Source organism: Lactuca virosa, chromosome 6 (genome assembly GCF_052849685.1).
Source record: "Lactuca virosa cultivar CGN04683 chromosome 6, Lactuca_virosa_CGN04683_v6, whole genome shotgun sequence".
NCBI lineage: Eukaryota > Viridiplantae > Streptophyta > Magnoliopsida > Asterales > Asteraceae > Lactuca > Lactuca virosa.
This window is the reverse complement of record NC_136431.1, coordinates 182,243,735-182,267,016: the sequence shown is the minus strand read 5'-3', so window position 1 is coordinate 182,267,016 and position 23,282 is coordinate 182,243,735. Positions and strand designations below refer to the sequence as shown.

The window sequence follows — 23,282 nt, the reverse complement described above, 5'->3', positions numbered from 1 at the left end:
TCAATTGCTAGCAAACACCAGGAACCACTCAGATTGCACCGTTTGCGCTCCTGAGGTTGACCGTGGCTTAACGTTGGCCGTTAGAGGTAACAAGATGTTAAATCTAACGTTTACTCTCAAGCAACGACGATGTATGAGATGAAGTTCACAAAACAACAGCGAAGAAGAACCAGAAACAACCCCGATTTAATCTGACACAATCAGAAAACAGATCGATAAGAAGGCTCGATGAACATACGAAACCCTAACTCGATGAACAGACGAAACCCTAACTCGAAGAAGAGAAGAAAACCCTAACTCGACTAGGTACAATCAAATGAACAAAAAACAACACATGATTTAAACTTGCTCTGATGCCATGTTCAAAAACTCAAACAAACACAAAGAATGAATTATCACAACATCAACATATCTTTTTATTAAGGAAAAATAAGATCCAGTTGGTTTTCAGGAAACTTACAACTAAAACCTCACCTACATAAACTCTAACACTAAAACAAAAAACAAAATACAAGACATTGATTACAAACTCAACTTTGACACAGAAAAGGAAACCCTAATCTAGACGAAGAAGATGAGTGGAAAGATAAGAGCAAAAAATATATGATGCAAAGTTGTGAGACGTGAATAATGATCCTCCTCAACTGCAAACCAAAATATATACTCCGGGTACAATATCCGGTTCAAGTCCGGTTTAACCCGGATCCAAACCCTAAACCATACCCGAAAATGAGTTTGCGTGTATATGCACAATTCCAAATAGTGAGCCGCATTCCTAAAGAAACATAAAAAAAAATAAAAAATAAAAAAATAAAAAAAAATAAAACACCGTGCACAAGAATTTTACTCACAAAATACATCCTAATAAATTACACTTCTTACCCTGATAATAAATATTCTTAACAATGTTAATCTTCACAAAAAAAAACCATTGATATTTTAACATTTTAGTTTTATTTACCTGTTTTTTTACCTCTAATGTTATAGATATTTTAATTTTAACCTTGATAGTTTTCTATCAACATTTTTTTTTCTTTTTTAGATTTATTTATCCAGTTTTACCATAAAGGTTCTAGATATTTAAGGTTTATGCTAATACTTTCTCTATCAATATCATTTAATTCATTTTCAAATTGATAACAAAATTTCCAACGCACGGATCATGTTAGTATTTATAATATAATATATCAACATGTAAATGATTGTCTATGCAATTGTAAACTTTTTGTCTGTTGTCAACTGTTCCCTTAAACTAAAAGATACCTTGGAACTAAAAAAAGGAAGATAAACATGAATGATTTTTAAAAACCTTTTTTCACCTGATCTAAGAGTTATTCAGTTTGGTTTTTTAGTTTTCGGTTAAATCGGTTTGGTTTTATCGGTTCTTTTATATTGTAAATCTAACCATAACCAAATCAAATAAGGTTCAGTTTAATCGGTTTCAGTTTATTCGGTTCGATTTACCGGTTAAACCGAATAAAATTTCGCAAGTAAACATAAATATTAAACTAAAAGAAACAAAAATTACTAAAATTTTTAACAAATAAAGAGAATATATTAATATATAACATATTATATTCAATCTTTCATAATGTTTTGTCTTGAAGAATCGATGCAGACATTGAAAAGATAAATTAATATAGATTTAGTCGTATAAACAACTTAAGGTTAATTGGCATTTAGTTACTTTGTTTTTTTTAATACAAAATAAATCTATAACGGTTAATAACTAAATAATAAGTTATGAAATCTAAGTAACTAATCTACAAATTTATATATAAAATGTAAATTCATAGATATAAATTATAAATATATATTAGTTAATTAGTTTATTTGGTTTTTTCGGTTTAACCAAAACAATAAAAATTAAACCAAAACCACACCGAATAAGGTATCATTATTCTGTTAACCAAATCACATTAACTGAAAATCAAATAACCCGAACCAAATAAACCAAATATCATTTGGTTCGGTTTGATTATTCGGATTTGGTTTTTTATCATACCCCTAACAGTTAGGCCACAAAACAGGAGAAAAACTTGCTATATATTAATTAATAAACTAGAAATAGATAAAGTCATACGTGAAATTATATTAGGCGCCTATTTAGGGAAGGATAATGACTTAAAATGGTAATGTATTTTTCGTTCTGTACACATTTAGTCATTGAAAATTTTTTTGTCAATATTTTCTCATTAAACTTGTTTTTTTGTCCATATCTTACCCTTATGACCGGTTGGTGTGGGTTTAGCCGGTTTCCAGCGGTCTTTGCATCTACGGCGATACTCCCGTCATCTTCTTCGACGAGCCTCTGGCCAACATGATTTTTTCGGCAAATTGTAACACACACAAATAAGGTTTCAATTTTTCAAATTAACAACTCAAAAACACACACATCACACCAAATTTTGATTTTCAAATAAAAAACACAAAAACACACACACCTCAACTTCTTGATCGTCGTTCTCATCAGCCACCACCACCACCAAGCCCTTCTTCCTCCTCCCTCATCTCTTTATTAACAACTCAGTTTTGTTTTCTGGGTTTGTTTATTTAAGCCACCATTAAAATTGTTTAATGTTCATCGTCTTCAACCTCTAAGCTACCATTAAAACCAAGACCGTCACCACCACAAACCCAGCTCCCGTCTCAAGCTATCTGCGACAACCTCCGATCAAACTTCGTCGACGAGTCCTTCACTTTAGAAGATTTCCCTTCATTTTGCTCTGATGGTTGAAAGTCAAAAAAGTACAAACTATGCAACACAATGTACAAGCTCGTCGATACATTATCCTTTGAACCAGCACAATGGGAGAGAAAGAGGCTGCAATCAAAATTGAAGAGGGTGGGTGTCGATTGCAGTGACAACAAGAAAGAGAAGAAGCGTGCGATCGATTCTTCTTGTTGCTCAGACGCTTGGAGATCGAGTTTGAAAGAGAAGGGGAGTACCCTTCTTTTTTGGTTCTTATTTTCGTCGGAGAGCGCACAAAGACACAACAAGAAAAGAAAAAGGGAGGAGGTGATACACATAGACAATCGAAGAAGCTGTGTGCGCTGGCATTCTCTTTGTTGGACGGTTTTACCCTTGGACGTGTTTTAGGTCCAATAAAGTCAGATGTTTTGTTTAGTTTGTTCATTTATACCCTTTTAGCCAGTTTCCAGGTAACCTACCGATTACCAAATGCCAGTAAAACCCTTGAATTTTCAAAAATGTTTGGATTTACTCTTAAGTTATCAAAAATGTTCGGATTTATCCTTATGTTGATTGTTATTATTATTATTATTATTATTATTATTATTATTATTATATTTTTAATACATTTTTAAATGTATAAAAATATTTTATACACACATTTTATTAATATGAATATATTTTTAAAAATATATATACTTGTATTTAGTATTTATATACATTTGAAAGCTTATGTATTCCTTTAAACACATATTTATATATATTAAAAATGTATTTATTTGTATTTAGTAGGTATAAATATATATTTATTTCATATAAAAATGTATTGTATATATATAAATATAAAAATACATACTTATAAGGTTTATATTGTATAAAAGATATATGTATATGTATTTATACATATTACTAAGTATAAATATGTATTTATTTCATATTTATATGCATACAATGGTTTTTATATAAAATAAATATGTATTTATATCTGTTAAATAAAATAAAAATATTTTTAAATATATAAATATGGTTTTAAATGTATAAATACGTTTTTATTTGTATTTAATAGATATATTCATTTGTATTAAATTGTACTTAATAGATATAAATATTTATTTATTTTTTATAAAAACTATCGTATACATATAAATATTAAATAAATACATATTTATACTTAGTAAGCAAACAACAAAAATGTTTTTTTTGTTTTGGTTGATAAATCACCCAAAGGATTAAAAAAATATTTCGTTTATATGAATTTTACCATATATATATATATATATATATATATATATATATATATATATATATATATATATATATATATATATATATATATATATATATATATATATATATATATATGGTAAAATTCATATAAACGAAATAAATACATATTTATACTTAATATTATGTACAAATACATATAATTATATCTTTTATTCAATATAAACCTTATAAATAGATATTTTTATATTTATATGTATACAATATATTTTTATACGAAATACATATATATTAATACCTACTAAATACAAATAAATATATTTTTAATATATAAATACATTTTTAAAGGCGTACATTAGCGTTCAAATATATATATATATATATATATATATATATATATATATATATATATAAATACTAAATAGAAGTAAATATATTTTTAAATACTAAATACAAGTAAATATATTTTTGAAATTTATAAAAATATTATTATACATTTAAAAGCGTATTTAAAAATGTACGTATAAAATATTTTTATACATTTAAAACCGTATTAAACATTTATAATAATAATAATAATAATAATAATAATAATAATAATAATAATAATAATAATCAAAGTAAGGGTAAATCCGAACATTTTTTAAAACTTAAGGATAAATTCGAACATTTTTTAAAACTCAAAGGCTTTACTAGTATTAGATAACTAGTATGTTACCTGGAAACGGGCTAAATGAGTATAAATGAACAAATTAAACAAAATATCCGATTTTACTGGACCTAAAACTCATCCAAGGGTAAAACCGGTATTTTTGTGAAAACTTAAGGGCTTTTATGTGATTTTCCCTTTGTTGGGCTACAAAGCACACACACGATTTTATAAAAGGAAATGGGAGTTTTTCTTGTCATTTATCATAGATATGGTGTATGTAACCCATTTCATGAGAGAGAGAGAGTTTTTTTGAGTTCGTTGGAAAAATCATGAACGCCGAAGGCTCGTCGGAGGTGTCAAATACATCGGAAACCGGCTAAACCTCCGATAGCATGTCATAAGGATGTTTTTTGAATAGTTCAACAAGTTCAATGTGAAAATATGGACAAAAAAAAAACTCAGTTACAAATCCAAAAATATGTTATCCTTTTGAGTCATTATTCCGTATAGGAAAGTCTTTGTAGGTCATTATCAATTGTGATAAATTTATTTCTTGTCCCTATATATGGTTCATCAATCCATATGTCTCCATTCCACAGACCTAAAGCCTTGACTGAATACTCATTCTTCTCTCTTTGTTGTTAACAAACACACAAATACACAATGCAAGTCTCCTGCTTTAACAATCGTTTTCCTTTTCAACCCCAGTACTCCTTGCATCATCATCATGATTCTTCTTTACAAGAAGCTAATCCTGCAGTTGTGGTATGTTTTGCTAGCTCCATTTTGTATCATTAATATCCTTCAAAATATCAAACTGTTAACTGTAAACATGTTGCAGAGCTTTGATATGACCAAAGAAAAAATTCGGAAACTATTCACCAATGTGGAACTTTCTGTTTCTTCATATGACACAGCGTGGGTGGCTATGGTCCCTTCTCCAAACTCTCCTGATTCCCCTTGTTTCCCTGATTGCCTCAACTGGTTGATGGAAAATCAGCTTCGCGATGGTTCATGGGGAGGGGGTCTTCTTCATCACCATTCCTCATTACCTAAAGATACTCTTGCTTCAACTTTAGCATGTGTTGTTGCATTGAAACGGTGGAATGCTGGAGAACACCAAATTAACAAAGGTGTGTATGTTTATGGCTATTGGCTTTCTTCATTAAAGTTGTCAACATAAACGAACAATCTTATTTCAGGTCTATGTTTCATCGAGTCAAATTTTGCTTCAGCCACTGACAAGAATCAACGTTCTCCATTTGGTTTTGACATCATATTTCCTGGTATGTTTGAGTATGCAAAGGACTTGAACATACAATTTTCTTTACATCAAAAAGATATGATGAGTGTGATGCTATACAAGAGAGAATTGGAGCTCACAAGGTATGTAAGCTGCTTTTTATTATGATAATAGCAAATACTACTTATCCACTGTATCCATATTTCTATTTCTTCCATTATGAAAATTATGACTTGGTAAAGACTGAAGGCTCACAAATCTTTATTTATTATCATCCATAGATGTTATTCACAGGGAAGGGAAGCTTATTTGGCATACATTTCAGAAGGACTGGGAAATTACTATGATTGGAAAATGGTGATGAAATACCAGATGAAGAATGGGTCTGTTTTGAACTCGCCTTCAGCAACTGCAGCTCTTCTTATTCATCATCAAAATACTGGATGTCTAAATTATCTAAGATCTCTTATCAGCAAGTTTGGGAATGCAGGTAGTCATTTCATGTTATCATCAATCTATGAGTATATCTTATGCATGTCTCATACATTTTGCTAACAAATTTAATTGGTGAATCGATCATAGTCCCAACAGTTTATCCTTTTGATATATATGCACGCCTTTGCATGGTTGACACACTTCAAAGTCTGGGAATCTCACGACATTTCAGGGTGGAAATCCAAAATGTTTTAGATGAAACATATAGGTGATCTTTTTGAAGTTCATTTTTATTAAATCAGAAGATATATTGGGTTAGAAATATGACATGTGCCATATAATTAGATGTTGGGTGCAGGAGGATGAGCAAATAATCATGGATATTGTCACTTGTGCTCTAGCCTTTCGGGTATTAAGGACCAATGGATATGAAGTTTCCTCTGGTATATTTCTCAAACATAAGGCACGTTGTGACATGTATTTGAAAAATGATAAAAAAATATATATACTGAAAATCTATTTTCCTAATTTTGAACTATGAAAATGTATTCATATGAAGAAATAACAACACCACCACCAGTTGCTAACTACTACAGGAACATATATATTAATTATATATAAGTAAGCTTTCCACTAAATTTTTATCTTTTTTTTCGTTTTCATGGTGTAGATCGATTGGCTGAAATTACCAAACAGCCTTTCGATGACGTGTATGCAGCGGCTCAAATGTGTAACGCATCACAGATTATGCATCAAGAAGAGTTGGCTTTTGGGGAAGCGAAAGATTTCCTTGACCAAACAATATTAAATGCTTCAATCTTTTCAGAGGTATTATAAAATTGACTTTTGACTTTATCAAAAAAAACAAAAAGAATCTCTCTTTTCTTATATTAATTAAATCAGGTGGAGGAGGCGCTTAGGTTCCCCTTCAATGCCAGTGTCGAACGCATGTCTACTAGAAGAAACATAGAGCATTACAATGTAGACACTACAAGAACTTTAAAAACTACATTTCGGTGAGGTGTCAACCACATGTAATGTGAATTTTAGGAAAAAAAAAATTATAAAGCATTTTACTAATGAGTACTTGTTCTAATGGCGCAGTTCATCAAACATAAGCAACACGGATTACCTAAGGTTGGCAGTGGAAGATTTCAACGCATGCCAATCTATTCATCGTGTAGAATTGGAAGGTCTTGAAAGGTACGTCATACGTGCATGGTGTTAGATTTTCTATTAACATAGATATATAATATAAGATCGACCAGTGTCACTAACCTTATAATTATGTCATATCAACTTTAATATCAAAGTGGACCCCATTGATAGATTATAAACAACTAATTTATAGGTGGGTGGTAGAGAATAGACTCGACAAGCTCAAATTTGTTAGACAGAGGGCAGCTTACTGTTACTTCTCTGTTGCTTCAACGCTTTCCACCCCTGAGCTATCTGATGCTCGTATTTCATGGACCAAAAGTAGCATCCTCACTGGAGTAATTGATGACTTCTTTGATGTTGGAGGCTCCATGGATGAGTTGGTGAACCTCATTCGGTGTGTTGAAAAGTATATTATCCTTAATCCCTCAATCATATTATTCATATTTATAACATACTCTTAATTCAAGTTCTAAACTTGTTATTATCGACTTCAGATGGCATGTAAATGTTGACAACGATTGTTGTTCAGATGAGGTCCGCATTATATTTTTAGCACTTAAGGATGCGGTCAAGTGGATTGGAGAAGAAGCTTATAAACGCCAAAATAGAAGCGTAACAAATCATATTATTGAAACTGTAAAATGCAATCCTTCAATTTCCCTATACATTTGATTATTTGTTTTGACATTTATAGTAGTTACATCTGTCTCATTTTTTTTGATATTTTTGATAGTGGTTGAATTTGATGCAAAGTATGTTGAGGGAAGCAATATGGTCCAGAGATAAATCGGTTCCTACAATGAACGAATATATGGAAAATGGTTATGTATCAGTTGCATTAGGTCCGATTGTACTTCCAGCTCTTTACTTTATTGGGCCAAAATTGCCAAAGGATGTTGTTGAGAGCTCTGAATATTACAACTTGTTTAAGCTAATGAGTACTCAGGGACGTATTTTGAATGATATCCAAAGCTATAAGGTATGTATATTTTACACTTTGTTTGATTTATGTTAGAAATGTTGATCCTAATAAGGGGTTATATGAGCAAATGTTATAGAGAGAACTAGAGGCGGGAAAACTGAATGCTGTGACATTGCACACGAGTGATGAACAAGAGGCTGTAGAGGAGATGAAGAAGAAGATTAACGTCAAGAGGGAACAACTTCTGAAGTTAGTTGTGCAAGTAGAAGGAAGCATTGTTCCAAGAGCTTGTAAGGATGTATTTTGGAGTACGAGCAATGTGTTAAATCTCTTTTATGCTACAGAAGATGGGTTCACTGGAATTGGCATAGTTGATACTGTTAAGGAAGTAATTTATCAACCTGTATCACCCACCCAAAATTATATGTAAAGTAGTTATGGTTTAAAAAAAAATAAGAAAGCAACGTATGACTTCACTTTGTAGAAGGACTAAAACATGTGTTGATAACTGATAAGCAGTGATTTGTCTAAAGGTAATCTGTCTTTACAACATTCTATGCACAAGGTACAAGACCCCAAACATTCATCATGTCTCATATATCAAATAGTCCTACATCATTTACATCAAAAGGAAGCTGAGTTTAAAAATCACACGTATGCAAATAGTATCTATCTATCCCATGACTCATGACTCATGGCATGGCAAGTTTTTCACATCACAGTGCACTTGTCCTTGTCCTTCGAAGGCTTTGGATCCTGCCTAGGCCTCGATGGATGCACATGCTGTCAAATAAAATAAAAATATTAAAAGTGAAAAAAAAAAAAAAAGTAAATGAAAGTAGGTTACCTGGGGACCCACAACAAGCCCTGAACGTGAAGTGGTAGGTGACTGTGGCAAAACACGTGGTTGCTGTTGTTGTTGTTGTTGTTGCTGCTCGAATTCTTGTTGTTGAAGGGCAATGGCTAATTGCATATCAGAGCTGTCATAAAATGACATATTAATATTATAGCATTGTACTTTCTATTTAATATATTTTTACACATTTATAGCATTTTATTTTGAAATTGAATTACCTAAGACCAGCGTTTCCTTGTGCGGAATTGTCAATTCTTGCGAGATAATCCTGGAATATAAAATTTAAAAATTAGAATTATAGAAAATCAAAAATAAAAAATTATATTTAAATTAAGGGAAGTAAGAAGTAAAATACAGCGGTATTAGCCATCACATTCTGCTCATCCCATGTGCGTGTTTCTTGATTTTGTGGATTGAATTTCTTGAAGTTATCGTTAACAAACACTGTATCACCATTCACCTGAAAGTGAAACCACATTATATGTTCAATTTTTCCCCATTACTTCAATAATATTCATTCTACCCCTAAACTTATTTAAATTTTTAATGTTTACTAATTTTTGGAGAGACTATACCTCATTCAGTTTTTCCCATACCAAATCAGGTTGATTTAAGTAACCTTGATCTGTAGCTAAAATATATAGTTCACCTTCAAACTGAAAACAAGTTGAGATTTATAAAAAATATATATATAGAAATTGTTAATCTACCAAATTAAAATAATAATAATAATAACAAACCTTGAACATGGTATTGAAGTGGTTATTTCTGAAAAACACACAAAGTTCACGATCTTTTAAACCATCTTGAAGGGAAAAAAGGCTGCAAGTATTGCAACACCAAAAGAAAAGAAGGTCCTCCTAGTAAGCAACACAAATCATCATCTTGTTTTATAAAGAAAAATAAATATAAATTAAAAAAAAAAAAGCTAAGCAAAATATACCCATATATAGTCAACTGACTCGCATTGTTGTTCAGAAAACTCCTAATCACTTCCCCTATAAATGAAAACACCACAAAGTTTAAGCAATTTCTTTTATAACTTTTCAAAAATGAAATCAATTTACTTTTATCAATACTTTCATACCTTGTTTTGCAGTAGTCTCTAGCCTTTCATTTGTTGTAGCGTTTGATTTATCTCCAATTAAAGATTCAGATTCAAGAATATTTTGTGTCATGTCCTTTGATGATTCCAAAACCACATTATGTGATTGTGGCATCTTTTCATCAATCTTGATTTTTTCTACTTCATTTACATTGCAGTTTGAAGTTGATTGGTCAGAAATCTTTTTATCTCCTTCTGAATCATGCAAAAGGGTATCAACAGGAGGTGAAGGATCTGATCCAGACAAACTTAGTGAAATATTTTCCGTTTTTGCCCCTGCTTCTAAGCTAGTTTCCTCACTCCCATCTTTCTTTTCTTGCTTCTCTGTTACACTAGCATCCATTTCTTTACCATGGCTTTCCTTTTCATCTTCAAAAGTTATTAAATCATCAGTTGTTGAAAGTTTCATAGCTGCTAATAGTTCATTTTCCTCTTCAAGATCTCTTCTTTCTATTTTCTCAACAGAATCTTGTTCATGATTCTTTAAAGAAACACTTGGCATATTTTGAGTTTCAAGAGCAACTAGTTCTCCCATCAGGGTATTGTAGGATTTTGACCCAATTGCATTTGAAGTATCAGAATCCTGACACCAATATTGTATATTTAAATTATATTTCATGCTGAACTTGAACATATTCATATTGCATATGTATATTTAAATGGATTAGCAGAATGTACCTGTGGATCAACAATCCAACCATGATAAAGTGGAATGTCTAACAAATCAAATATTGCACACTCCCTTGTGAACTCAAAATCATTGATTCTGTAACAGTTCAAAGATTTGCATGTTGTAAATCTAGATTAAGGGGCAAATTAATATAGAGAGATGAACTAGAAAGAAAAAGCATACCTTGTAAATTTGATGTTCACATCAATGCCAGTTGTAAGTTGAGGGAGTAAATCAATGGCATCAGCTATGTTCTGTTGTTGATTTTCAACATACCCTTCATCTTTGTTCTGTAACAAATTAAAAAAGACCAAAATCAATCAGAACAAGAATGCTCTCCTTTCAACTTGTTCATCTTAGCAACAAATAATATATGTGTATCAAAAAAGAGGTTTCACTTACATTCACATTACTGTTTGAATCAATTAATCTTTCAGCCACAAGTGAAAGCAATTTTTCCTGTGATACTTCGGCTACATCTGGGCTCAGACTTAGATTGTTTCTCAATGAGAGAATGTTACCTACCATAAATTGCAAACTTTGATTATCAAATTGTAGTTTTATCTATATGATCCATCAGGTTAATAAAAAGCACACAATCCCAATCAAATAAATAGTTTTTGGTTCCAAGCTTTTTCCAATTCATGAAACTATTTGGTCACAGTTATGAACTATGCTTTGAAATCATGCGATCCTTAATAATGATACAAGCAAGTTGATTACCAGATTGCAATCATATCATTGAATAATACCTCAAAATTCTGTCAGAAGACCCAAATTAACTAAAAATTAGGTATGAAGTTACATACAGTTGAATCAATAATTACTTCTCTCCAAACCTTAACATAATGTTGAGATTTTGACCTAAATTTTGAATGAACGGCGATTGCGTACCAATTAAGTAATTAGCAAGAAAACAACTGTTTAAAGTAACGAGTTAACTTAAACTCGTAATCGTTGTCAGTGATTCTTAAAACGTACGCTAAATCCAATCTAAACACTTCATGATACCGCACAAATTCCCTACTAATTAAATCATCATCGATTTAACTAACTCAAACATACAACCAATCTATTTCAAGAATCATTTAGGCAAAATCAATAAACCCTAAAAAGGAGTAAAAGAGTTTTAGATGATTACAAATAGCGAGAAGAGGACATGGACCATTGTCCTTCTGAAGTATAATAGGAGTACTTCTTCCAAAGAACTGAATTATTTTCGTTTTATGCATCAATTCTTTAACCGTCGGTGTCTCTTCTCGATTCATCTGCTCATTCGACGGCGACGCCATTTCCGATGACTCTTTTAGCAGCTTCTTCTGAGACTTATGCGCAGAATACTATGTGTATGGGCGGTTTTCGTGTGTATTTGTGAGTGGATTTCAGAGGTCAAAGAGAGAAAAACAACGCAGATTGGAGTTTGAGAAGATGCCAAAGAGAGAATCTGGTGATCGGAGGATGAGAGTTTATATAGAGATGGAGGGAGGGAAGAAGAAAATGGAGAATTTAATTTTCTTCACGTGACGGTGAAAAAAAACCACACCCTTTATTTAATCGTTTTTGGCAATTTTGCCCCTTCTTCTTTAGCTTGTTACTAATTTTGTTGATTCAATTCCATTTTTAGGAAGGCAAAATGCAAGAATCTTATTCTTAATGAATTCTTATTTTAGAGAATATGATTTATTAATATCTAATTATTTATGACATAATTGTATAACTAGTAAGATATATGGCTACCAAATAAAGAACTATTAAAACTAGCTGTTTATTATTGTAAAAATCTCGATAAATTGTGGTATGTGACCGATTACACAACGCTTAGTGATTAATTTTGGTCTAATATCATAACAAAATAAGTTAACGACACCGATTAGACAACGCTTATTGTTTTGTTAGTCATGTTAACTTATTTTGTTATGATTTTTAACGTATTTATCTACATTGTTATGATATTATTCATATTTAGTCATTAAAAAATTAATTGTTTTACATTTTGTGGTTCACAACTAGACGCCTGTTAATCACTCACTGGACCGACTAATCTCTAATCTCTAATCGACCGACTTAGTTTTGCCAAACCACTTTTACAACATTTGGTTTTACAACATTGTCAATAAATTATTACTATACCCTTTATGTAACTATAAATTAAAAACATAAGCTTTTATATGTTGATTTTGAAGGAATATTATTTAAAATACAAATTAGCTTTCCATACATACTTTTGCATTTAATATACCATTTTTAACATGGCTAATTGCAAATAGTTTTTAGCAACTTTTTTTTTTCTAATTTTTTATGTGGTCAGAAAGTTTGGAATTCATGTAAAAGTGTTTGACATTGAGCTTCGCAAAAAATATATAAAATAATAAGTTGTGGCTGCCATTATGTGGATTAGTTAGAATTTAAAAAACTAATAAACTTTATGTATATTATCTTAAAAATTCTAAAGTTTTTGAAAAATATATAAAATAATAAACTAAATGATTGCGGTTATGTGTGTCTTAACATTTGTTTGGATGATTTGGAGGTGGAACCGGGGCGGATCCCTTTAGGGGCCAGGAGGGGTCATGGCCCCCCTGCTTTTTTTCCTTCTAATACCAAAAATATTATATCTCAGCTTATTTGTTTAGGGTAAATACTACTTATAGCCCTTCAGAATTTTCAAAAGGCTAATGAAAGAAGATAATGCATCCATTATAACAGCTCGGTAGAACAAATTTTAAAATTATTAATCTACAACTAAATATATATTTTCCAGCAAAAGAGCATTACAATTACTGAGATAAAATAGGAAGAGAGAAGTTGCAGAAAATAAAAAGATAACATAGTCAAAGATCAAAGATCACTTAAAATATCTTCAAAAAGTAAACAAAAAAAATGAAAAAAAAAACAGTGAGATACAAGGAATGAGAGAGCATCGCCTTCCACCTGAAAAGCGATGCCAGTAGCCGGAGAGTAGCTACCCTGCTCTATCTCACCCTTCATGGTCGCCTTACCCATACAACACCGCGAGGTATGCGTTCTTCTCATGGGGTAATCTTCTTTTGCTTTTTGAGGATTAGACTCTCATCGGGTTATCTTCCTTTGCATTTTGAGGATTAGACTCATTTATTTTATTTTATCAATGTCTTTGCTTTTAATGATTTAACAATGTTACTGTCACCTGTTGACCTATAAGCTATGACCATAGGTTCTAGGACCTTTCAGACCTTGTCTTTCTTATATTTTTATAGAGTGCATCGTATAATTCATATCAAATGATTTCCTTTGTTTTTGTTTCTAGTTATATCTTGTTAAGTAGAGAGATATTTGGTTAAATTGTCGAAACTTAATTTTATCTAGAGGGTTAAAAAGCTAATAAACTTTCATTTAGATCCGTGTGCAATATAGTCTTTTTTTTTTCTTTAATTATTTTTGTAGCATTGCCCTTTTGCCTAAATGTTATTTTTACTTAATATTATCGTTTGTGTTTAATCTAATTAGTTTTTAAAAGAAAATTTTGTTATGACTGTAATACTTTGTTCAGCTGTAATGAAATTGTCTGCTTTTTATATTTATATTACTATAATTGTTATGTGTGTTGATTCTGATTTTGTTAGCATTGCCCCTCCCTCTTACTGCTTGTGTTCCGCCACTGATTGGAACAATATGGTCTTTTAGTTGTCTAACTTTTTAGGAAATAGTATGTTCGAGGAATTGTACTTTCGTCTTTTGATATACAAACAAAAACATTAATATCGTTTGGATTTTGTAGTTGTAGAACCTAATGCTAAATATCTATGTGTAATTGGTCTTTATCTACTTAACCTAATGCAAAATATCTGTGTAATTGGTCTTTATCTAGTTCTTGCTAGTTTGTTTCTAATAAAAGTTAAATTGTTTAATAAAATTGAACCTTTGATCAATTGGTTTATATTATTTGCATTTAACCCTTCAACATTAGGTATTTGTTTTAGGCTATATATTTTTAAAAAGTTATAACATTTGATTCAATTCTGCAAATATTAAACAAGTGGATTTAATTAAATAGTTGTAAAAATACATTGACATTCTAGTTATGTATCTCAAAATTAATAACATCATTATTACGTATACTTAAAGAACTAAAAATGTATAGTTTACACTTTATACCTAGAAGTCCGGAAACGAGAAGAATTTTAAGTTTTAACATTTTGTACCGAGATTGCATTAGTATGTTTGCTTGTAGATTAAGATTGGAGTTGGCTTGACAACTTGGCACTAAATATTATGTTGCGATTAAGATTTGAAGTATTAATTTGATGAAATTTATTTGTATCGGAGTTTTTAACTTTTCAAGATATTACATTCTCATAACTTAGGTAAAAATTTTTGAAGCAAAATAAATTTCAATGATAAATATATAACTATTTAATTATTTTTTGAATCAATTTGTTTGTATTAGAATACTATTGTTATTGTTATAACTTCTTTGAAAAAAATGGTAAACCGTATCATCTGAACGGTTTATCTCAACCTTTCCCAAAGCCTACATGGTAAGTCGGTCATACAAAACACTAATAATATTTTTTTGGTGAGTCAGAGTTTAAATCATAGAACTTCTGCATGGAATTCTATTTTTCAACCACTAAGCTCTTATTGGCTTTTATTGGAGGGATTATATGTCTTTGGAAATCACATCTAAACAACCTTTTAGGTTTTGAATTCTAAAACAAAAATCAATATTCCAATTGTTTTGGAAAATAGTACATCTCTTCTAACATTTAGTTGTGGTGATAACAATATGTATGTTTTTTTATTAAATATTCCTTTGATAATTAAAAAAACATATTTTTCTATATATAGAAAACTTCAACAATAAAAATATTTATAGCACCAAAAAACTTATTTGCTTATGATACTTTTATCAAAGTAAAGATGGTAAAAAGGGGTCCCAATATAAAATTATAGAACTTGACTGTTCCACGTCCCTCCTAGGTTGTACAGGAAAACGCAATGATGACAGAAACACGTTTTTTATAAAGTCAGAATCTTATTTGACAAGAAAGTGATGATTTTTTACACGACATTAAATTTTTCGAAATTGTGTTTTTTTTTTTTCTTAAAAAGAAAAGAATTCTATTTAGATATAGAAAAACTTATATTGTATCTCAAATTCTCAATATCAAAATAAAGATTGAAGAAGTAAATATACACTCCATATAAATGAGAAATCTTAAAAGGGTATTTTCAACCAACACTATGATTGATGTTTAATTATTTTAGTTTAATAATGGTGTATACCTACTCCAACTCAAATACCATTCTTACACCATATTTGGTGTTATTATGGATGACGTTTTCAACAGTTTTGTGTCTGTCAAATACCACTGCTAACTTTAACAATATTAATTGTCACGGCAAATCGGCAAATAATGTAAGTACTTTCGTTTTGCCGTCCACACAAAAAAAATAGAAATAAATATATGAATTGTTGTTTTTGGAGCACTATGTAATGATTTGAGATGAGAGGAGTCAGACTACTTGTAGGACTATTTTAATTTGTTATTTTAGTTAAGTAGTGATGACCCAATAGCCATAATTGAAAGTATTGGTAAGACATTAAATGGTGATGAGAAAAGTATTAAACATAATTCCGATTTTTTCAACACACTTTTTAAGAGTTATTTACTATATATAAAACAAAATGTAAAGGAGAAAATGATAATGGTGATGCAAGGTCGGTTTATGTATCATACTCGGTTGGTGTGTCTCTAACAACAATTGTCAAAATAATTTAAAAATCACATTGGTCGTTTTTCTAAATTTACAACTAAAAACAATCAATACAATCAACATATTTAGATGAGCTATCCCTTTTGTACCGGTACAATCTGTATGAAAAAAAATTCAGCAAAATCCCTATCTGTTAGACTTATTAACAATAAAACTATGGCTTTATTTTTTGAACAGAAAATTTAAAAAAAAAAAAATCAGTAATTGTTCAAATCAAGTGACAAGAAAACGACAATATTTTACATGTTTAGATTTTAGTTTACATCTTTAGATTTAGTCAATAATCTTGGTTTGTTAACCGGTAATTGTTAGAAAAACCCATATATTATGGGTTCATTAATGACAAAGTCATGACATTTTTAACAAAAAAAATAATAATAAATAATTTTATCGTACAACGATCTTATTGTATTCTTTTTATTTGACAGAGTGTTATCTTATTGTTAGGGGTGTAAACGAGCCGAGCCGAGCCCGAGCCTAACCAAGCTCGAGCTCGGCTCGTTTAATTTTGAAGAAGCTCGAGCTCGAGCTTGAGCTCGATTCGAGCCTTAAAATGAAACTCGAGCTCGGCTCGTGAACAATTTAGTGAGCTCGCGAGCCTAAACGAGCATATATATATATATATATATATATATATATATATATATATATATATATATATATATATATATATATATATATATATATATATATATATATAGGCTCGTTTAGGCTCATTTAGGCTCGCGAACCCACTAATCGAAGCTCGGCTCGAGCTCGTTTAACAAACGAGCCTCATATTTAGGCTCGAGCTTGGCTCGGGCTCGTTTAATTCGATCTCGAGTCGAGCTTTTAACGAGTCGATCCCGAGTAGCTCGGCTCACTTACACCCCTACTTATTGTTATAAGATTGTATTATTTTTGTCCGACAGAAGGTTTTGTCTTATTATAAGATTATAACCTCTATCAAAAAATTAAAAAAAAAACAACTATATTAAGATATAGGATATCCTATGTCATAAATAAAGAATATATAAGAATACATTAATAAATAATATATAAAAATATAATAACATTACAGTGATAATATCATATGTAAGAAAAAAGAATGCAATCAAATATAGTAAAACAAGATCTTATGTTAGACGAGATCTTATACAATAAAATTACATAAAGTAAATACGATCTTTCAAGACAAAAGTATATAGTAACATTACAGTAAAATAATATTATCTTTCATACAAAAATAATTCAATTATAATAAAAGAATATTTTTGTCATTTTCTATTAAAAATGAACATGGATTTATCGTTAATAAGTCTAAAGAACTTTCTAAAGATTACCGACTAAAATCCCAAATATGTAGACATTTACCTGTGTCTTGTCATTTTAAACAATTGCGTGTATTTTTTTATCATTTCTTGTTCAAAAAATAAAATCATTATTTTATCGACCTAAAATATAGGAATTTTGTTGATGATTTCCTATAGATATAAATTAGATAAGAATAAGAATGGAGTAGCTTTGACATGAATCGACTTTTTTTGTCAAGCCTTGGGTCAGGGCAGGTGCCCATATATGTAGCTCTAATAAGGGTGACAAATCAGACAATCGTGTCGTGTTTTTGTCTGACACGATACGACATGACAAAGTTTTATACAACACGAACATGACACGATGCCGTGTGTTTTTTAATCTAAAACGAAAACGAACCAATTAAAAAACGACAAACACGACACGAAAAGATAACATAAAATAACAATTAGTTTATTTAATTAATATTTAATCATACATAACAAGACAAACATGAAAAACACAACAAACAAATGTTAAATCATGTCACATTTTGAACACGACACGACATCATGTCTTTTACACTTAACACAAACACAAATTCAAATTTCAGTGTCGTCTCAATTTCGTTTCACGTCGTATCATCAATTGAAAGCCAACTCTAGTAGTAATCACAAAATAACGTGTAAGTTTTAAGGTTTAAGCTTGAATTTTGTTTACTTAAACCACATTTAGATTTAAAGATCAAGTTCAACAAAGCCCAAGTAGCTCGAACTTGAACCTAAAAACCTTTAACCAAATTTCAAGCTATATTTAATGGGCTTTAATAAGGTATGATAAGAGTGCAAGACCAATCGATTTAAACACAAATTTGGGCACCAATTCAATGTTTAATTACATTCAACACCCAAAGTCACCAAATGAAACCGAGTCTCCTTCAACCACGTCTAACTTTCACAATTCAACTACAGCAATGTTAACTTATATTCACAAACTGGTCCCACATGCTTAAATTAGCAGTAAGAAAGTAAGAATACATAGCACAACGCATGTAAGGCCCTAGGGGGTTGACAAGTGTATCTTATTCTTTTTTTTTTTTTTTTAATATTCACAACTGCATATATAACTATATAAAATAATATTAAAAAAAAACGCGCATTTCACATCATGCACCGATTTACATAAATATAAAACTCATTCAACCGATCGATCAAGTTGATCAAACATGGTGAACTCATTTCTTGAACATGGCGTATTTTCATGATCGCTTTTTCTTCCTTGAGCTTTGTGAGTTTGACTTTGACCCAAAATAAAAATCAAAATATGAGATTGCCTTTTAACGTATGTGCGTTCTTCCAAAGGACGATGCACCAATTTCACTCTCCGTATTCTGCATAACATGATTAAAGTCATAAACACACTTTTTAGTAATTCAACATCATTTTTAGACACAAGGGTAAATTAGTCATTTACTATCATTCAATCACAATTGTCAAAATATTACCTGAGATTTAGGTGAAGGAAATACGTTCCAAAATCGAAGAGTTTCATCTCCAGCTCCTGTCACAATTGTCTGCAAAACCCATTATTTGTTATTCAAATTATAATTATTTAATTTATCACTAAATTCACAACCAAAAAAAATTAATTAAAATATCCACCTGTCCATCTGGTGATATTGCAAGGTAGAGAACTCTATACGTGTGCCCAGTAAGTGTCGCAAGCTGCATTACCAATCACAATATTAAAAAAAAAAAATCATCATATATTGCATATTGATTTAACAACATAATATAATTTTGACCATATTTTCATGGTCAATTTTGAAAGAAATGTTACCTTAGACATTGTAGGGTATCTCCAAACAATAATTTGGTTTTGGGAGTATCCATGGGTGCTCACAAGTTCGTTGACATTTTTTGACCATACAAGATTGCATACCTGTTTCATAGTAACAATAAGAGTTAGTGTTCTATTTGTGAAATGCCTAAACTACCCTTTGACAATGACAAAAATACGAATGCAATTACCTGGCTACCGGTATCCATGCAACTGAGGTGAGAATTGGTGGTTGTGTTCCAAAATCTTATACATCTGTCTGCAGTGCCTCCACCAGAAGCCAAGAGCCCATGAAGATGTGGAGACCATGCAATTGCTTTCACTGCAGCCGTATGCTCACAATATTTCAAAACCGGTTGTGTCGAATGTTGGTTCCAAACAAAAAGCTACAAAAAAAAAATCAAAATTTTGTCCCGTTGTCATAATTGTTAATCCAATGTTGGTCTGTCTGGTCCACATGTGGACCAGGCAGACCAAGACAGACCAACTCTATTGGTCTGTCTTGAATAGGACAAAAAAGCTCGTTTTTTTGTCCTATTCATACAATGCATGTGGACCAGTACTGGATAGGACAAAAAATGCTGATATTTTGTCCTATTCGTACAATGCATCTGAAGCACGGTAAATAAATGACATACCCTGTTATCGTTTCCGCCTGACGCTAATTCACGATTGTCGTAAGACCACTTGAGACCGCAAACCTAAAAGGTAGATGTAAATATGTAAGATTAATAAAGATACAAATAGATAGTGTACAAAATTGATTTATAATTTTATATGACATGTGGGAGTTTAGGAAAGAAAATCTTGCCTCTGATTTATGACCATTTAGCTTACTAACAAAATCTTGTTGTGCACGAGGGTCTCTTTGAAGAATACTTTTATCTCGACTTCCTGAAGATAACATTGAAGAACTCCAAGCAAGTGCACCCACACGTAATCTATGTCCTTCCATTGTTCTTACTCTTTTACATCGAGAGGCATCCCAAATCTAATTTTTTTTTTTTTTTAAAAAAAAAGTTGGTTTAACAAAAACTAAAAAAGAAGAGTTGACTTTTACAAATCTTGAAATTAATATTTTGGAAAGATGACTTTACGTTTTTATAATGTCACTTTTAAAGAAACCAACTAGAAAAACATTTCTTATCAAATTTCACATTTTGGGAAGATTCTACAAACATTGTTAAAGTAGCTTTTTGCTTTATTGTTAAAGGGAAAAGGGAAATGCTTTTTGATACTTGAGAATTGGATTTAAAGTCAAATACTGTTTTTTGGTAATGCTTTTTCTAGATACCTCTCTTTCTTGAAAATTCTCTACCCTTACTCTTTAATTTCCACAATTAGTATACATGTGTAGTGTATATAAAGTATATTTCAAAAGTCTTTTTTAAGATAACTTCACTATACATTTTAATTTTAGACATGGGCACCGACTTATATAAAAGATATAGTGAAATACCATTCTACCTCATGAATAATTGATTCTGAATTTCTGATAATATTCATGTATCATGTTTTCAAGTATATAACAAAACAAAACCATTAAACTACAAACATTACCTGTACTTTTCCATTGCTAGTCCCAACAGCAAGACTAGTCCCCCTTTGTGCCCATCCAACTGAACAAACACTATCATCAATTCCCAAATCGCATAATTTTGTTACCTACGTTTGCGTTAAACTTAAATCATCAACAAGAATGTGACAAAATCAAACGAAAATCGACTTAAAATACATGAAGTTTAATGGATTTTAGACTTTAAAAATCAGAAATTTACCTTACTGCTACAAGCATTCCATAAATAAACACAGTTGCCTAATCCCACAGCCAACACATTGTGAGAAGACCAATCAACGAGATTCAGGTAGAAATCATCTTGCAATGCTGGTGCATCCAAAACCTAAAAACCCACAAAAATTAAGAATCTTTTACCCAAAGATACCGAAAATTTACGACCCCAACACCAAAATTAAGCTGTTTAGTACTCAATTAAATAGTGAATGATTAAAGGGCATGTTATCGAATTAACAAAAGTTGTTGAAAATGTAAACCTTGTAAGGAGATCTGGGAACTTTTCTTGGAGCTTTAACAGGGCTATGACTAACCCCAGGGGAGTGATCATCGAAGCCAAGCGGAGACAATGAATGCAAAGACTGTCTAGTCTCGCTCTTGAACCGAAAAATATTATGGCTTGCCGGAGAAGTGTTGACTGAAAAGCTCTTCTTATCGGGGGTACCAGGAGGAACAACAAACCCCAGATCCGACCCGAACAATGCGGTTCTTAAAAGAGCAGTGTAGGCGGCGGATGAGGAAGAATTATCTTCACCACGGGAAGCATCAGACGGCGGAGGAGGTGGTGGTGGGGAGATGTCAAAGAGGGCGAAATTGGAGGCGGATCGGCAGGGGATGAAGCGATCGCTGTAGATAGTGCGTGAAGGAGATGGGTGGTAATAATTTAGAGAAGAAGGGGTTGTGGGTTCTTGTGATTTTGAGGGAGGATTCGATTGAGACGAAGAAAGTGATGATTGATTGTTCATACCGGAGATTGATGGATTGTCCATGGAGGATGGAATCGATTCCTTTTCAACGGGGTATCGATTATTTACCGGGAATGGCCTGATAGGGCTTTGCCGCGGAAAATAATATTTGTTGGGAGTTTTTTTCCCCTTTTTTTTTTTTTTTTTTTTGGTTGTTTTACCTTAAGAATTTTAATTTTGATCAAGGAAAGTTGTATTTGAATTTGAATGTATATTTATTGTTTTTTATTTAAAAACTCTTTTTTATCTATATATAATCCAATCCAAGGTTATCCTATATAGGGTTGTTTTTCGTTTTGTAGGGCCGTGATCATAAAATTAAATCAGGATCATAAGATCCTATCAAAAACATTTTAAAACATAAAAATTACATTTTTATTTATCAGTTAACAAAATTTAAAGTATAATAATGATGTTTTCAACAAAATTGACATGTGTTCCATGTTGGGAAAATATCACAATGTACTCACCTTAGTAGCTAGGTATGTCTAACTACACTAATTCATTTGTCCTTACTCTTGATCTCTTTAAAGTTTACTTCAATCTATATAAGATTGTTGTATAAAAATGTTAGTAATGTAACAAACAGTTATACATATAACAATATCTATTTATATTTGTAATTATTCCAATTTCACACAAGTGTAGTATTATTTTCTTGGAAAAATAATCATTTTTCTAAATTTACCTTTTAGTGATATTCCAACTAATACACTTTAACTAATACAATTGACAATTTATCCAATTCCATGAACTATTTGAAAGCTATTTGTCCTTTGCTCAAGGTTAATTCAAGAATCAGTTTATTTCCAATTCTATAAATTAATCACAAGATGTAATGTTATCTTGAAGTTCATATAAACTATGTTTGAACCTTAAATTACATGTTCACGTGAAACATTATTCTTTCTAATAT

General features: G+C 31.0%; 3 protein-coding genes and 1 long non-coding RNA gene across 4 annotated transcripts; 1 reads left to right on the top strand and 3 right to left on the bottom strand.

Annotated features, from left to right (window-relative positions):
• Nucleotides 1–570: 570 nt before the first annotated feature.
• Nucleotides 571–2,985, bottom strand: LOC145121086 (uncharacterized). Its single transcript, XR_013714496.1, has 3 exons — nt 2,445–2,985; nt 2,225–2,311; nt 571–775 (listed from the first exon to the last, which is right to left on the bottom strand). It is a non-coding gene; the product is annotated as an uncharacterized LOC145121086 (long non-coding RNA).
• Nucleotides 2,986–5,180: 2,195 nt separating this feature from the next.
• Nucleotides 5,181–8,861, top strand: LOC145121084 (ent-kaurene synthase 1, chloroplastic-like). The gene is made up of 13 exons (XM_079056860.1): nt 5,181–5,333; nt 5,410–5,701; nt 5,771–5,954; nt 6,093–6,301; nt 6,394–6,514; nt 6,592–6,689; nt 6,917–7,074; nt 7,150–7,262; nt 7,351–7,449; nt 7,598–7,813; nt 7,902–8,043; nt 8,141–8,386; nt 8,466–8,861. The coding sequence occupies exons 1-13, from the start codon at nt 5,232–5,234 to the stop codon at nt 8,757–8,759; spliced, it is 2,274 nt and encodes a 757-aa protein (XP_078912986.1). The 5' UTR covers nt 5,181–5,231; the 3' UTR covers nt 8,760–8,861.
• On the bottom strand, nt 8,829–12,437 carry LOC145121085 (uncharacterized). Its single transcript, XM_079056861.1, has 12 exons — nt 12,102–12,437; nt 11,363–11,481; nt 11,144–11,250; nt 10,969–11,056; nt 10,273–10,873; nt 10,129–10,183; nt 9,926–10,007; nt 9,761–9,841; nt 9,541–9,645; nt 9,404–9,453; nt 9,177–9,309; nt 8,829–9,112 (listed from the first exon to the last, which is right to left on the bottom strand). Exons 1-12 carry the CDS (start codon nt 12,250–12,252, stop codon nt 9,041–9,043), a joined length of 1,644 nt encoding a protein of 547 aa, XP_078912987.1. The 5' UTR covers nt 12,253–12,437; the 3' UTR covers nt 8,829–9,040.
• Nucleotides 12,438–18,970: 6,533 nt separating this feature from the next.
• LOC145120548 (B-type cell cycle switch protein ccs52A-like) lies at nt 18,971–22,457 on the bottom strand. The gene is made up of 10 exons (XM_079056355.1): nt 21,881–22,457; nt 21,607–21,729; nt 21,389–21,493; nt 20,640–20,819; nt 20,467–20,529; nt 20,020–20,214; nt 19,829–19,930; nt 19,651–19,713; nt 19,494–19,562; nt 18,971–19,379 (listed from the first exon to the last, which is right to left on the bottom strand). The coding sequence occupies exons 1-10, from the start codon at nt 22,388–22,390 to the stop codon at nt 19,326–19,328; spliced, it is 1,464 nt and encodes a 487-aa protein (XP_078912481.1). The 5' UTR covers nt 22,391–22,457; the 3' UTR covers nt 18,971–19,325.
• Between the last annotated feature and the right edge of the window lie 825 nt (nt 22,458–23,282).